Source organism: Hermetia illucens, chromosome 2 (genome assembly GCF_905115235.1).
Source record: "Hermetia illucens chromosome 2, iHerIll2.2.curated.20191125, whole genome shotgun sequence".
Classification (NCBI taxonomy): Eukaryota; Metazoa; Arthropoda; class Insecta; order Diptera; family Stratiomyidae; genus Hermetia; species Hermetia illucens.
In genome coordinates, this window is record NC_051850.1 from 144,896,177 (window position 1) to 144,911,528 (window position 15,352).

A 15,352-nucleotide genomic window follows, 5' to 3' on the forward strand; every position below is an offset into this window, starting at 1 on the left:
AGTGTCATCGCTGCCAGCGAGCAGCAGTTCGGAGGTTGTTCAGTTTCAATCTTCCGGGAATTCCAACTAGAATTCGACATTGTTATGAATATCCAGTTAGTGAGCCGCTGCTCGAACATTCCCTGAGGATTACCCGGAAGAGTGTACAACGTATATTCCCGACAAATCGCTTAGAAAACAGCATTTACATTCTGAAAAGTATCTCCGTGAGCAGCGATGGCGAGTCCAAGAACTAGACGTGTCCTTCAAGAATTAAAACCAATTGATGACAATAACGTAAGTGGAATTTCTTGCGAGTGAGGAATCAATGGAAGTAGTGTGCAGAATTTCGGGGATTAATGTTATAATTAGGACCGTGAAGTGTATGAATTTGCGTCATAGAAAGACAAACACCCACATATCTCCTTAGACGTGCGCTTCTGGAGGTAACCAAACAAAAACTTTCTCCAGCAAATGACAAAACGCGAGTTTGGCAATAGCAATTTTTTTCATAATATTCACGTGGACTTGATGATGCAGTAATATAACATTCTGTTCGGTTGAGTGTGGTTGTTATCGACCCCGAGATCCAACCAGCTCCAAGGTTGTGATAGGTTCCTCTTCAGCACTTTGTCGTGTTTTTGCAGCTTTACAATCGCAACCACATTTGAAATCACTGCGTTTTGTATGTTTTGTGTATTGGAGCGTTATGGGGAAAATAGTTGGCTTGTAATGGTCTTTTGTTAAAAATTCAAGCTTTTGTCTCGTTTTGGTTCCATGGATTTTTTTATCGCGAAAGTTTTAACCCGAATTAATTACAATATTTCCGCAATATTCGACGTCGATTTTCGACTTGAATGATTTTTTATGATAAATTACTCGTGATAATAGAGACAATTTGTAACTGATGCAGATTTTTGTGTATTTGGCTAAAATGTGACCGATTATTTGGGGACTTAGTCATATTGTATTTTATCGAGTGCATGCTTTGCAGATCTTACCAATGCTATGTTCATGCTTATCCATTTTGCGCACGGCTGGTCTCCATCATTCTATCTAAAATGCAATAATCAACGTAGAAATATTATCTGTACATGGTTGCAACAGAACCTTATGTAGGCCATGATGTCAATCCTGTATACGTGCTATCGTTATTCGTTTCTCGAATCTTACTTCTACTGTCCGGAATGCGTTCCACCTACCTGTTCTCGTCTGTTCTGCGCAATGTAGCGCCCACTTGTTTGCTTCATTGCTTAGCAATTCCAGAATAGAATTATCACCCTCCATGAGTTGTTTCTCCATTGTCACATCTACAATTACCTGCCCTGTATGTCTGCATCTTTCAAAACGGTTAGAACTTACATCCTTTTTGTTATATGGGATACAGAAAATTGCAGATGTTGAACAAAATTGCAAAATTGGGTTACGGCTTTAATTTTTTGTCCTTTGGTGCTGTTACACATAAATCTTCAGTTTGGCTCCTGTTTCCTGTTTTCCCGAATTAAGAGCCATATCTGACTATTTTTTCGGAGTTTTTCGCTGAGGGTCGGAGTAGTGCTTCAATTTTTTTAGATTTGCAATTAAGTTCTCGTTTTTTTTTTTATGAAAATGCTATTTATTGTGAAAGAATGGTTATAAATGAACCATTCAAGGCATTGCTCGTCGCTAACTGTGACTTTTTCGCATCTTTATGGCAGAGTGCGGATAGTTCGAATGCCGTTACGATAAAATTGTCCATCTTTTGAGGGTATTCAAGCTATTTTTTGTGTCTTGATATGTGCCGATCAGCCAGACCATCTGCCACAGAATCAATCAAGTAATGATCGAACTTATTATCTGGGGAATATTAAGGAATCCAAGTGGTTCGTTTTTTAATCTTTCCAAACGCATGCAGATAGATCATAATGCTGAAACAAGCTCTTTTTGCGTTTGATATGAATCCTCGTCGAGCAATGTCTCCAATTCAGTCTCTTCGAAGGTTTTAGGCCTTCCTTCCCGCTGACAATCGTCAACATTGAAATCACTGCATTTGAAGCGACGGACCTAATCACGGCACGTTGTTTCATTTACAGCAGCATATCTGTAAACTTTTCGAAGCCCTCGATGCGTTTTAGCCGGTGTTTTCTTCAAATAAACCAACCATACCACCACCAACAACAGCCTTTCCAGCATATAACGATTATTTGGCGAAAAATCATCTTTTTACGCATCCAAAAGCATATGACGCCAAAACAAAATCACTAATGTATCAAAACGGGTCGTTAACCATATGTCTAAACTTGATTCATGACGTTTTGGATATGTCGAAATCGAAATCGACCAGCGCTTGTTGCTAGGAGCATCTATTTACAAACAGCGGGAACTTTATTATTATTCTGTTAAGGGAAAGTCGCACCGCGTCCTTGAAGAACTATTGTGCCCCTTTTACTGGTTATAGTGTACCTGTTGATCATAGTATCTCAAGCAGGCCTGTAACCGTTAGGAACTTTAATATGTTCCCCACTTCCAGATGTTTCAGCTTTGCATCTGGTATTAAGTGTTCTCTCAGATGTATCGACCTACTTTGCACAAGTGCCGGACACTGTCCCAGGACGTGTATAGAGGTTTCGTCCTCCTCCTGACAAAACCTGCAGGCAGTGTCCGTAGATATCCCTAACTTCCCTAGGTGATAGTTCAGCCGACAATGACCAGTGAGAATTCCCACTATGATTCGGAGGTTCTTTTTGGTGAGGTTTAAGCAATTGTTTGTACGCATGGGTTCGTATTCCCCAATAAGCACCCTGGACTGCTCCATCCCTGGTAGGCCCGCCCAATATAGTTCCCTCAACCGTTTCTCTTCGTTTCTTAGATTCATAGCCATGAAACCGTTTCCGATTCCACAGAAGGGTTCTGGCCCGTGTAAAGGCATCCCTGCTCCCTTCTTGGCTAGTTGGCCTCATTGCCTTCCAACCCAGCATGGCCTGGAACCCAAAGTATCCAGACCTTGTTGGACGAGCCGAGTGTATTCAGTCTCTCAAGGCATTCCCATACCAGTTTAGAGTTCACCTGGTTGGACCTAAGTGCCTTGATCGCTGTTTGGCTATCGGTGAGAATAGCTATGTTCTGCCCCCTGTAGTTCCTTTGCAGATTAAAGGGGGCACATTTGTCTATGCCGTAAATTTCCGCCTGGAATATGCTAGTGCACCTGCCCATTGGCTCAAAGTACATTTTCCTTGGACCAATGACACCGGCACCCGCTCCCTCTGCTGTGAGGGATCCGTCAGTGTACCAAGTAATCAGTTGCTGGTTTAAGCCGTATGTCGCAGTCACGCTCTCCCAGTTTGCCTTGTTACTCCAACGTGTTTCAAACTTCTTATCGAAGTGAAACCTCGTTGTCATGTCCCTCGGTATCAGTAATTCGGGATACCGTCTAGAAAGGATATTAATCTTCCTTCGATTTAGGCAGCTCCCTGCCTCACTCATACTACCGACCATGCTGAATATTGATCTCCTTGCCTGCATCTGTATGTACAGATGAAGAGGGGTTAATCCCAGAAGGACCTCCAGGGATGCCGTTGGGCATATCCTCATTGCCCCACTGATACACACGCAAGCCAGCCTTTGGAGCTTATGTAATTCCCTGGCTTGTGTGCTGAGTTGGGTTCTTTCTGCCCAGATTACGGCTCCATAGGTAATCATTGGCCTTACTATTGCAGTATATATCCAAAGTAGTATCTTCGGGCTGCAACCTCATTTTTTTCCTGCTATGGATCTGCAAGTCATCAGAGCCCTCGTGGCTTTTCGACAAGTGTTTCCGACATGACACATGACACATTCCAGAGTAATTTTTGGTCTAGCGTGATTCCCAAATATTTGACCTCTGTTTCTCATTTCACCTCCATATCATGTAATGTTATGGCGGGGAACAGCGGGAACTTAGTTGCACACCTAATACTAATACATACGTGAATGTGTTTCTGATTGACTTCCCTAATCGCTGCAATATTCCGAGATCCAAAAGCGATCCAAACAACAAACACACCTTTATTTTGGATAATGCACTGGATACAGGGCATTAATATTTGACCAATGCTTCCTCTCAAATCCGTTGTTCACATAATAATAAAAATCCATATTGTTTCAAAAACATGGGGTTTCTATTAAATCTTGTAATTCTTGACGGTCCTTGACTTTTCTTCTATGCTGATTCAAAGTTCTACCCGTCGCGTCGTATATATCCGGCATTGTTACTGTTCTGCCGCAATGTGTCTCAGATCATTCCAGACCTTTGCTAGAGGCCTCCTTTCCCCTACCATTTAGCGTCATGTGTTTCTAGAGCGTTTCACTTGGTATAATTATCTGCAGAAACAACGCTAGCATGATAAGACAAATTCATCAATCCCCTCAATTTTCTATTCATTCATGCCGTTGGGGAGTGCCGTCCCCACGTACTCGTGGAGGGCGATCAGACACCGGACGTTATTTAGTGTCCATGGGAACCAAGAAGGCCTTCTAAGAGTATATCCTCCAGTTGGTATTCCAGGAGAATGTCCTTCCGCCCGGTTATTTGTGCTTGACCCCCTTGTAGGAGTTTCATGGTGGTTACAGTTGCGCCCATATCACGAGCAGATTTCTTTATGGGCTCAATATGTGGTTTTGCTCCAAGAGTTTCTAGGCGGAAGGGGATGCAATGTACTTACGCCTGGGTCACAAATTTTACATAGAGTGGGATCTGCACATGTTTGCATGATTCAGCTTACTCGAAGTCAATGGCACCTTCTTGTGTATTTTAACACATATGGCAAATCGTATACAGCTTTACAATTTGTCAAAGTGATTGATATTGTTACGATGAATTTAGGAATTGCTGACTGTAACCTAAGCCTATGCTGACGATATCGTCATAATGGGAAGAACCACCCGAGACGTACAAACTGCCTTCATCCAGATCGAGCAGGCGGTGATTGGTGCGAGATTTTGGGCTGCACATCAATGAAGGCAAGACAAAGTATATGATGGCAACGTCAGCACCGAAAACCAACCAATCAACAACATCAAACCGCACTAGTCAAACAGGAAGAATAGGGATAGGAGAATACAACTTTCAGACCATTGGTAATTTCTCCTATCTAGGGTCGAAAATCACAACCGATAACAGCTACGATGAGGAAATCCGCGCACGGTTGTTGTCAGCCAACAGAGCCTACTTCAGCTTACAAAAACTGTTCCGCTCGAAACGTTAAAGCTCTTACTGTACAAGACAATGATCTTGCCAGTCCTCATGTATTCCTCGGAGACTTGGGTTCTTAGCAAGAAGAATTACGAACTCTTGGCCGCGTTCGAGAGAAGAATCCTCCGAAGAATTGGCCCCCTACGTGAGGATGGACGATTCCGTGGCCTACATAACGACGAAATCTATGAGCGACACCACCGGTTACGGTGGGCGGGTCACTTAATGGATGAGGATGATTCCACCCGAAAGGTCTATAAGGGCAATATCCTGCCTGAGATGGAGCGATGGCGTAGGCCAGGACCCCAGACAGCTTTTAGGGATATCGAAACCGGGATGTCTGGAGTTCCTTATTAAGGCAGGCCTAGACCAGATACCGGTTGTTGCTCCGTGGATAATGGCGATGGTGCATCTTTCCAAAGTTTAGACCTCAAAGTACAACCTGTCCCAATATCTCCACAAATATAGTTAATGATAGTATATGACCATATTATGGAAATTTACCCGTTTATCCTAGAAGTACGCAATTTTGCATTAGTTTAGGCGATAATATAGGATATAACTCTAGAAAGTTTGAACGCAAAAAACGGGAAAGTCAAAGTATTGCATTTCACGTAAATTTATTGCATTCTAGGTCGTGTATGTCGTCATCATCATATGTGTAAAGTGAACTTATATGAACGACGATGCCATAGAGGCACTTTCGCTTTTCGTTTTTTTACCTTTTTCCGTTATTTATTTATATCAGTATCAATGACTGGAGGCATGCATGCGTGTGTATACGTATACGCTAATGAAATTTGCAGGTAGTGTTCAATAAGATGGGCGTGTATGTATGTATAATTTCATGCACAGGGTAAAGTGGAAATGCCTGAATATGCGTTAGATCACACAATATTTATGCCTTTAATTTGTACGTACATACACATATATTGTTTGGCAATATATGACGGAATTTTTTAGATCTTAGCTACGTTCGAGTGGAAAACGTGCATAGAGAGTTGCTCACATAAGATGAATACAAAACCTGAAGCGCCGAACTTCCGGTGTTCCGACTTGTTTTAATATTAATAAACATTCCCTGACGTGTAATGAATTATATATAAGGTGGCAAACAATACCCAGTAACCACCGGTCAACAACAGTTACAATTGAGCAATTTGAATAGTTCACTACTTGAACAGAATACTAAAAGAGGGAACACAAGGTCATTTTCCTTCTTGGCAATGCTCCTTCACATAGGGCAAAACCTGTAACACGTAAGAAGCGCTCAACTGGGAGGTTCTACCTGATCCTGCTTACTAACCAGACTAAACTCCCTCCGATTAAAATCGATTGGTCACGCACTCGCTGTGCAGGGAGAAAGATATGAAAGAACTCAATGAATGGTGAATGGTTCACGCCGACGGCGGAGGATTTTTACCGGCTGGTATCCGCAAATTGCCCGAAAGGTTGGGGGGAATGTGTAACTAGTAATGGAAGATACTTCGAATATAACTTTTAGCATTCTTTCGAAATGAAAAAATTTTATTTCATAGTTTTACACCTGCATGTATTCGGGAAAAGTTTGTAATTTTCGGTCTGTGCGCTGCAGCCTCCATCAGCACCCTAGGAAAGAATAACTTCTACATTCAAATAACATGAGAAGCATCATCGAAAATCTCAATATTTAGAATTAGTTTCCTATTACTGTATATGGGCACGGTATTATTTTCAAAAGGGAGTTGTAGTTATTCAGTTTGTGTTATTAGATCTGACGGGTTAACACCAATCGAGGAGCAGCATTGACGATTAAACGCACTTCAATCGGTTGACTCATCAAAGCGCTGATCCCGCGAGAATATAAAAAATAATTATAATTAATATAACATTAAATTATATGGGAATTCACAATTAGCTGAATGCTAGTTTCTTAAGTGATCGTAACAAATCATTTTCGAACTTTAGACTTTATTGGAGTAGTAAAAACATTAGGTGTTTCGAGTTTATTTTTCTAATGAGACATATTTCGTAAACTCATTACCTTGCATTATTGCAGAAATGCTTCGAATGCGGCGCTCATAATCCACAATGGGTCTCCGTGACATACGGGATATGGATTTGTCTCGAGTGTTCAGGGCAACATCGCAGTCTTGGAGTGCATTTATCCTTTGTCCGATCCGTAACGATGGATAAATGGAAAGATATCGAACTAGAGAAAATGAAAGTTGGAGGTAATAAAAATGCTCGTGATTTCCTGGAAGACCAGCCCGACTGGAACGATCGATTACCAATTCAACAAAGATATAATACGAAAGCGGCTGCCCTTTATCGAGACAAAATATCATGTCTAGCACAAGGTAAGCCATGGGATCGCAAAGAAGCTGAGAAAAGAAGTTCATCTTCATCGACAACCTCAACATACTCGTCCAACAACACAAGTACTGGCGGCGCCTCCCATATGTCGCACTCGAAAAGCACAGGGGCGATGCCAAACTATTCATCTGGCGGAGGATATCAGAGCGGTGGATCTGGTTACGGCGATAGTGGTGGATATCAGAAATTTGATACCCCGAGTTTTAAAGATCAAAAAGAGGCTTTCTTCTCGAAACGCCAGGAGCAAAATGCTATGAGACCTGAGTAAGATTAGAATTGAAATATACCTTTCTTTTTACTAATTATTCGTGTTTATGATTTCAGCAATTTACCACCCAGCCAAGGGGGAAAGTACTCTGGATTTGGATATACGAGAGAGGCGCCACCCAAAACTCAATCACAAGAAATTTTAGATTCGACACTGTCATCGTTAGCTAGTGTAGGTTTTTCAATCATTATGGTTTTTTTAATTTATTGAGATATTGGTCCTTGGTAGGGATGGAGTATGTTGTCGCTGGGTGCGTCGAAAGTGGCATCAGTAGCAAAAGAAAAAGCAGTTACTTATGGAAATATTGCATCATCAAAGGTATATTGAACAAGTATTGCTTTCATAACGAAATCAGTCGAGCTCACACTTTTATTTTATTTTATCTTAAATCATTTTTGTTTCTTTTATTTGGAAGGTGAAAGAAGGTAATTTATTAGAGTCGCTTGGGGAGCAAGTTACAAACGTAGCTTCAAAGGTTTGTTTTCCTTTTGAGTTTGTTATTTATTCTAATTTTTAACTTGATGCCTACATTATAAACTTGTTGTCTTGGTAGTTTTTCATTATTTTGATTATTTTTCGAGGCCAAAGTTCGCTGTTGTAAGATGAAATAAGATTTTGATTGAATATAACTGAGTAATCCACCAAAACGTTCTGCTGTAAACATTATTCTAATTTACTCCAGGTTGGTGATATCGGCAAAAAAGGATGGAACAGTTTGGCTGGCAGTAATATTTCCTCACCTCAAGGTGGCTATTCCGGATTCTCAGAGAATTACAACAGCTCTTCGGATGGCTATCAACGCTCACAATCGGTTAATGGTGGAAACGGCGCTCATGATTGGGGTTGGACCGACGAAAAATCTGCAACACCTTCTTATCAAAATAGTGGAAACGACGATTGGAACGGTTTCGATACAAGCTACCACATTTCAACTGGTTATCAACAACACTCTTCAGTTTCCCAAAACAATGGTAGCAACGATATCCGAACGGAAAGTAAATCACAATCGAAGAAAACAATGAAACTTCCTAACACAAACACTGAAAACTTAGAATCATTAGATGTAAAAACTGCGAAAGCGAAAACTGCTACTGCTACAAAAACTAATAAATTAGAGGATGATGCATGGAATTTATTGAATGATTGAAATGAGAAGACTATAACTGCGATCTGTGTTTAATGAAATTATTTTATGCATTCATATGATTATTTGTATTAATGTTAAGTTTTAAAATTGTATACTTGTATAAACTAAATGAAAAATGTAAAGCTGTGTCAGTAAAATACAACGGAAGCTTCATTGTCAAATCAATTTTCACGTGTTTTATTTATTTGACTTTTACTTTTTGAGTGTGTCGTGCAGATATGGGATTGGATGTAGGAGATGCGTCGAAGCTTTGAGTGCTGCACTTTACGCAGTTGTTAATGGCCTTTATGAAGCGATTAAGGATTTTTTTTTATCGTTCGATTTTTTATTTTTCATGCAAATTCAAAGTGCTAATTTTGACCTCTTTCCTTATTCACGAATCGGATCGTGATGTGAGCGTAGCAAATAGAAATTGACCACTATTGTTGCTCGAAAACTCATAACTTTCACCAACTTATGTCATCGTCGTGTCTCCAGAGTACTCTCGACTAAGCCAATATCAAACGAAGAACTACGCTAAATTACGGAATGTGATAAACTTATTGCTGGCTATGCCATGCAATGGAATCCACTATCCCAGGATGGCCCGCGAGTGGGTCGCAAAGAGTAACTTGAATCAGAAGGCTGGTTTTCATGAAGAGTTGTACCAATGTGTGTTCTTTAAAATCTTACCAGCGTGTTCTTAGGTGTAAAGATTTGTTCCTCGTGAAAGGATGGGAAAGGTTTCTGTTTGCAGGGTCTCAAATTTTGACATTTTTTCATTTAATACAAGTCAGTGGTATCTTTTAGTGTCCAAAGTGATTTTGATTGTTGAAACTCCACTCACAATATTGCCTCCATGCCTAATTGTGGATTTTGTGTAACATGGATTATAAGCCTGCCCTGATGGATGACGCACGTGTTTCACGTCCCTCTCGAAAAGGTTTGTTTTTCGTCTTATTGCTTCGCAGGATATTTCTCCATTGTTTTGGGTTCAGATTGGGGACTTCGAGTATTTTTCGATATACTTACTTTTAAGTGAAATTTTACTAGGAGGCTTGATGACCATTGTATAACAGAGTCAAACAGTTGTGGCGCTTACTTGAGATTAAACATCTTTGCCGACAAAATGGGTCGGTCTTAGCTTTTAAAAACAGTCCACGGTTGTCTGGCTTTGATAGTTTCGACGGCCGTTCTTTTATTTTAGCTTCGGTTTTGGCGGTTGCTCATTATTTTCTACGACAAAAACAATTTTTGAAAGTAAATATTTCACCTTAACTATTATACTGATTTTGAATAAATTTATCTCCTAAATTAGTTAATCAAAGACACTTATTTGAAGAGTAAAATGACTACAGATTTTGGTGTTGCTATTGTTATTAATAGCCTTACATTTTGTAATAAAATATATGAAAGGAAATGCGTTTTTGTTCAGCATTCTCGCACAATATGAGACGGTTAAAAGCCGCACTGCGATCAGATTGCCTGAATATGAAATCTCTTAGAAAAATACGGGATTTATGTAGATCCAATTAATTTAACGAAGTGATCTTCCTCCCAAAAGTTACTTAATTTTTAGGGGGCTAAAATTAGTATGGAAAATTCTGGATTTGGTTGAGAAAATTCCGAATCTGATTAGCGAAATCTGTATATGTCGAAAGTTACTGGGACTGATTTTACAAACAACTAAAATAGCTAAGAAAATAAAAATAAGACCTTCCCAAACGATCCCCTTTTTATATGGCCCGTTGTTATATTGTTGTTGACTTGTGCAGAAAATAACTGTACGGGGGTTGTTATGTCAGTAAGGAATGGTTTTTTGATATTATTTATTCCTGCCGTTCAAAATAAGACCATTTCGAAACTAGTAAATTGAAAACTTCTGACCCATCAAAATCTCTTGCGAAAAATGTTAGTCCGTTTTCCCGTCAAGTACTGAGTGTACGCCGTCACGCGTTACTTTATTGTGAAGGGCGAAACTCAAATTGAGATTTTTAACAAAATAAAACTGTATATGAAATAGTGTAGTAGGCGGCCACTTTACACCTGAAACAAAAAGACAATCTTAACAGTGGCGTCATACCTTTTCACCTTCCGCAAAAAAAGTTCAAAATCACAATTTGAGCAAAAAAGATCATGTCATCCGAAGTTAAAGACCATTTTGAGTGAGGAGGCGAGGCGCATATTGACAAAGGGAATCTGTTTGCTGCACAACAATTCCAGACCTCAAACGGCCAACGCCATAGAGCAACTCCGTCTGAATGAGGCCTTTTATATCATCCCCACGGTGCCCTGGTTTGGCATCTTCATATTACCATCAGTTTACTTCTCTAAAGGTGCACATGGGTGGAAAAAGGTTGAAAGAAGGGAAGGGACTGGTGGAGAATTGGGTGACGGATTTGGCGGGAGGCTTTTTTGAGGAGATATCAAAAAATTGATCCCCTGCTTCACCACCTACATCGAAATGAACGACGATTATGTTCTGAAATAATAAAAAATTTGTTGTTTTTTTTTCGTTGGTGTAGATATTTATTCTTGCAAATACCGATAATTCGGGAACCACTTGTTCCCTTCATTAGTGCTAACAAGTTTGCTCATCAGTAGGCTTATTGTGCGTGTAGCTTACCAGCCTGAAATGCAAACTATTACAAAGGCCGGTTAAACTATGCTTGGCCCGGATCCAAGGACCCGCCCCCCGTTTCTACGTGTCGGACCGCAGCACCGCAACTCGTTCCCTTGTAGAATCCGACTCCATGCTGTCTATTATTCCGAAGCGACTGATCGCCACGCTACTTACCAATCAAAGGCTCATCATCACCACTTTCGGCACTTAGTGTCTCGCCTTGGAGCTCGGTCTGCGTCAGCCATTTAACTAGTCATTCGTTATTACAGATGCTCAAACATCAATCCTGGGAGCCGACACACTCAATCACCATGGATTAATAATTGACTTACGATACCGTGGCCTCTTCGACAGCCTCAGCAGCCTTCCCACGATCTGCGCGTTCGGCCCATTTCATAAATTGACAGGACCAATGCCGTTTCATCTCAGTCGACACTTCGCGACAAATATAGGCAAATTATCTTCAAGTTCTCAAAGACTATTTTTTTGTCGAGAGATCTGCTAATTCACCATCCGATCGACACCAATGGACCACCGATTTACGCTTGGCCTCGACTCCTCGCGAGAGAACGTCCTATCGCAGCGAAGCAGGATTTGGACCTTCTGTTGGAACGTGGTGTCATTTGACCCTCTTCGAGTCAGTAGGCCAGCCCTTTGCGTATGGTGACCCAGCCTGGCGGCAAGTGGCGCGTTAAGGGTGACTATCGAAAATCAAATTCGAGCCCTGCCCCGGATTGGTACCCGTTGTCCATAAAAGAGGATTTACTACAGGAAACTAGCGGCCCGGTATTCTCCAAAACCAGTTCGTGCCATACGCCGATCATTGTCCGCTCACTTTCATGCCGACGCAGTGCTCCAACAAGGCCTCATTATGTCAGGCCAGGTAAATCGACTTCATCGGTGACCAGAAACATTGTGGTAGACGTTTGGCCTCAGCGAGCCGCAGACGGAAGAAAGCAGGAAAAACGAACAACTGCGGCACCTCATCGCCAGCTCTTGTCTCATAATTTCACTATTAGAAGTTCAACGGGAACACTTTACCGTCAGGCTTTAGACACCATTCACCAAATTGCTAAAGCTTATCGATCGATATACACGGTGGTCGTAAGCAGTTCGAGTCCAGGACACGACGCGGTGCGCCCCTTATATCATCGCTTATAAACGTCGCTAATATGAGGCTGACCTGCTCATCCGCCTCGCGGGAGCGAATCACGTCCACACAACACCTCACCACCCCAGGCCAACGGAATGATTGAACAGATTCATTGTAATCTCACGGCCGCCTTAATGTGCATCTCCGGGATTCCATGGCTCTGAGCGCTTCCAACTCCTTCTTTTCATTTTCAAAGAGGATCTGCTAGACTTTTCGACTGAAATGGCATTCGGGTCATCGCTCCGCATTTCGGGCGATCCTCAAGATAAACCAAGCAGCAGCCCCACATAATCCGTCATCGACCTGCGCAGCTTCTTTCCAGCTATTCGCCCTGCGCCAGCGTTTAGGTATTCATCAGGCCACCGTCTTTTCGTCTTCAAGGATTTTGCTGTCTGCAAATACGTTTCCTATCGCATCGATTCCATGAAGAAGTCGCTGGACCAACACCGCATCGAGTGATAAAACGCTTCTTGTAGACGTTAACAGAGTCGCAAAGATCCTCTCTGTAGACCACCTAAAACCTGCTTATTTTAAGTGGATAGACGCCCCATTCTTGCAAGTTCCACCATCTCAGCCATCGCATATCCAGTCACCACAGCAGCCAAAACCTTTCCTTACTAATTTGCAATTATCGGATTTATATTTGGCTCCATCGGCTCTTCCATAAAACCATCACAGCATCGAGACCCTTAAAAGGATAATCATATTTTTACTCATGGGGGAGCGAATAGCTGTGGCACCGACAATGCCCCCGCCGCCAGCTCACCACGCTCGACGCAAGAAAGCATTGGTTCCGAGCCAGATTTTCGGAGAGAAAAAATTATTTCCGAAATATTGATATTTGCTGAATAATAAATTACTACTAGCGACGGAGACGATGTTGAGTTTTTATTCCTAAGGACGAAATACCCATAAGAACGTAACGAACTTATCAAATTTTGAACTACCTTCCAGCAATGACGGGCAGAGGTCTCCATAAACAGAACAACCGATTCATTGAACTGAATCATGAGTAACTTGACCTGTTTTCCCCCACACAAACGAAACAAAGAGCGCCATCCGTAAGTACATCTGCTGCTGCACGTGTGTTGGCCGTGAAACGTCGTTTTTTGCGCGAATCACTGCCGCAGTTGTCAAAAAATCGCCGAAGAGTTCGTTCTTTCTCGGTTTGGTGGCATCGCTTCAATTTGTCATTTTCGGCGCCACGGATTCGTAGTTCCGTCACAGCGAGTCAAAAAAATCGTTTCAACTTTGGATTAAGAGCTTTTGGTTTGTTAGGGACGTTTTCACCACGTACCGTCTGTGGTTGGTAAACTGTGAAAATTTCGCGTGTGGGAATACGTTCTCGAAAAGCTGTCGTGGAATTGGTGAGGAATCGAGAAGAATAATAAATCACCGACACTTCCCTCCGACTGCGCCTCCTCCAGCACCACCTGAAAGTCTGAGAAATTTCTAATGTGGCGTGCGGCGGCTTTCTATACACGGAAGACTTAAAAATTTCGCTATTCAAAATGCCAACAAGTGCTCGCTAGACGTGTCATCGCTTCGTCGCTTTAACAGGCTTGGAACCAGCCATAGCCACACGAATTCAGGTTGACCCTGATTTCACGTAGTTTATACGCTTGTCGAGAAGCCCAGCCGAAAATAGTTAGTCATCTCCCCCCATGTGTGCTCCGTGAAGTGTTCACGCGGTCTCCGGTTGTATGCCCAGTGCATCTTGCCCTGAAATAGATTGAAGCTCGGACTCAAATTAAATTATAGCGACTGCATTGATATAAATTCCGGAAAATTATTGTGGGTGTTAAAGAACTACTGAAGTAGAATGGTTAACAAAATCGATAAGGGACAAATAGTAATTAACCATTCGCAGGATTCCGAATCGATCACATCATCATCAGCAGGCAGTCCACCTGTCGACGGGGCCGGATCTCAGTCAGCTGCGAATTACATCGTGACAACAGCTGCAGGTCAATTTCATCACCATACCAACGGACAATTCCATCACCACAACGCCGCATCGCCACAAACCATTTCCCATAATCACAACAACTATCTGCCGGTCCACTATCTCCATGAGTTGCCTCAAGCAGATGAAGAACGCTTAGAGAGACTGTTCAAGAAACTAGACCGCGACGGAAATGGGCGAATTGATATTCACGATCTGTCCAGCGCACTCAAGGAATTCGGAATCTCTAGCGCTTACGCTGAGGTGAGTGGCTTTCTTTGCACAGGTTTTCGGTAGAGGCAACTTAGTTGACGCTGGCAGGGGTTGGTTGTTACTCTCTTGAAACAACCAACGTTCCGGCGTGTTTCTTTAAATGCTATTTGGAATTTGATCTTTCACCTTCAGTCGTAAGCATGTGAAAAAATTCACTGCAATTGTAGGAAAATGATGCAAGACTCATTTTTCTACTCCAATCGATTTTTGGCACGACACATTCCAATTGTGACACGTAAATTATTTCGCAGAAAATTTGCTTGCAGAAATCTTCTGTCGAGAATTTGCATTTCGGAGTTCATTTATTTTCCCAAATTTCAAGCTTGTACAAACATATTTGTTTTAAACAATTGCAAATAAGCTTAAAATAAATACAAGTTGGGGAAAACAAATTGAGAAGTGCCGTTTTTTCCCCGTGGCG

The 15,352-nt window shown here is 41.8% G+C and overlaps 1 protein-coding gene across 2 annotated transcripts in view; it reads left to right on the forward strand.

Moving 5' to 3' along the window:
* The first annotated feature begins 1 nt into the window (after position 1).
* The window catches only part of LOC119647454 (calcium-binding mitochondrial carrier protein SCaMC-2), a 74,926-nt gene continuing 59,575 nt past the window's right edge, over positions 2–15,352 (forward strand). Inside the window, exons 1-3 of one of the 2 annotated variants that reach the window (XM_038048386.1) lie at positions 2–276; positions 7,227–7,716; positions 14,750–14,922. In XM_038048386.1, the coding sequence (XP_037904314.1) occupies positions 217–276; positions 7,227–7,716; positions 14,750–14,922 (723 nt within the window). In that variant the 5' untranslated portion in view covers positions 2–216. Of the gene's footprint in view, positions 277–7,226; positions 7,717–13,848; positions 14,923–15,352 lie in introns of those variants that run through there. The other variant, XM_038048383.1, reaches the window with a different exon arrangement.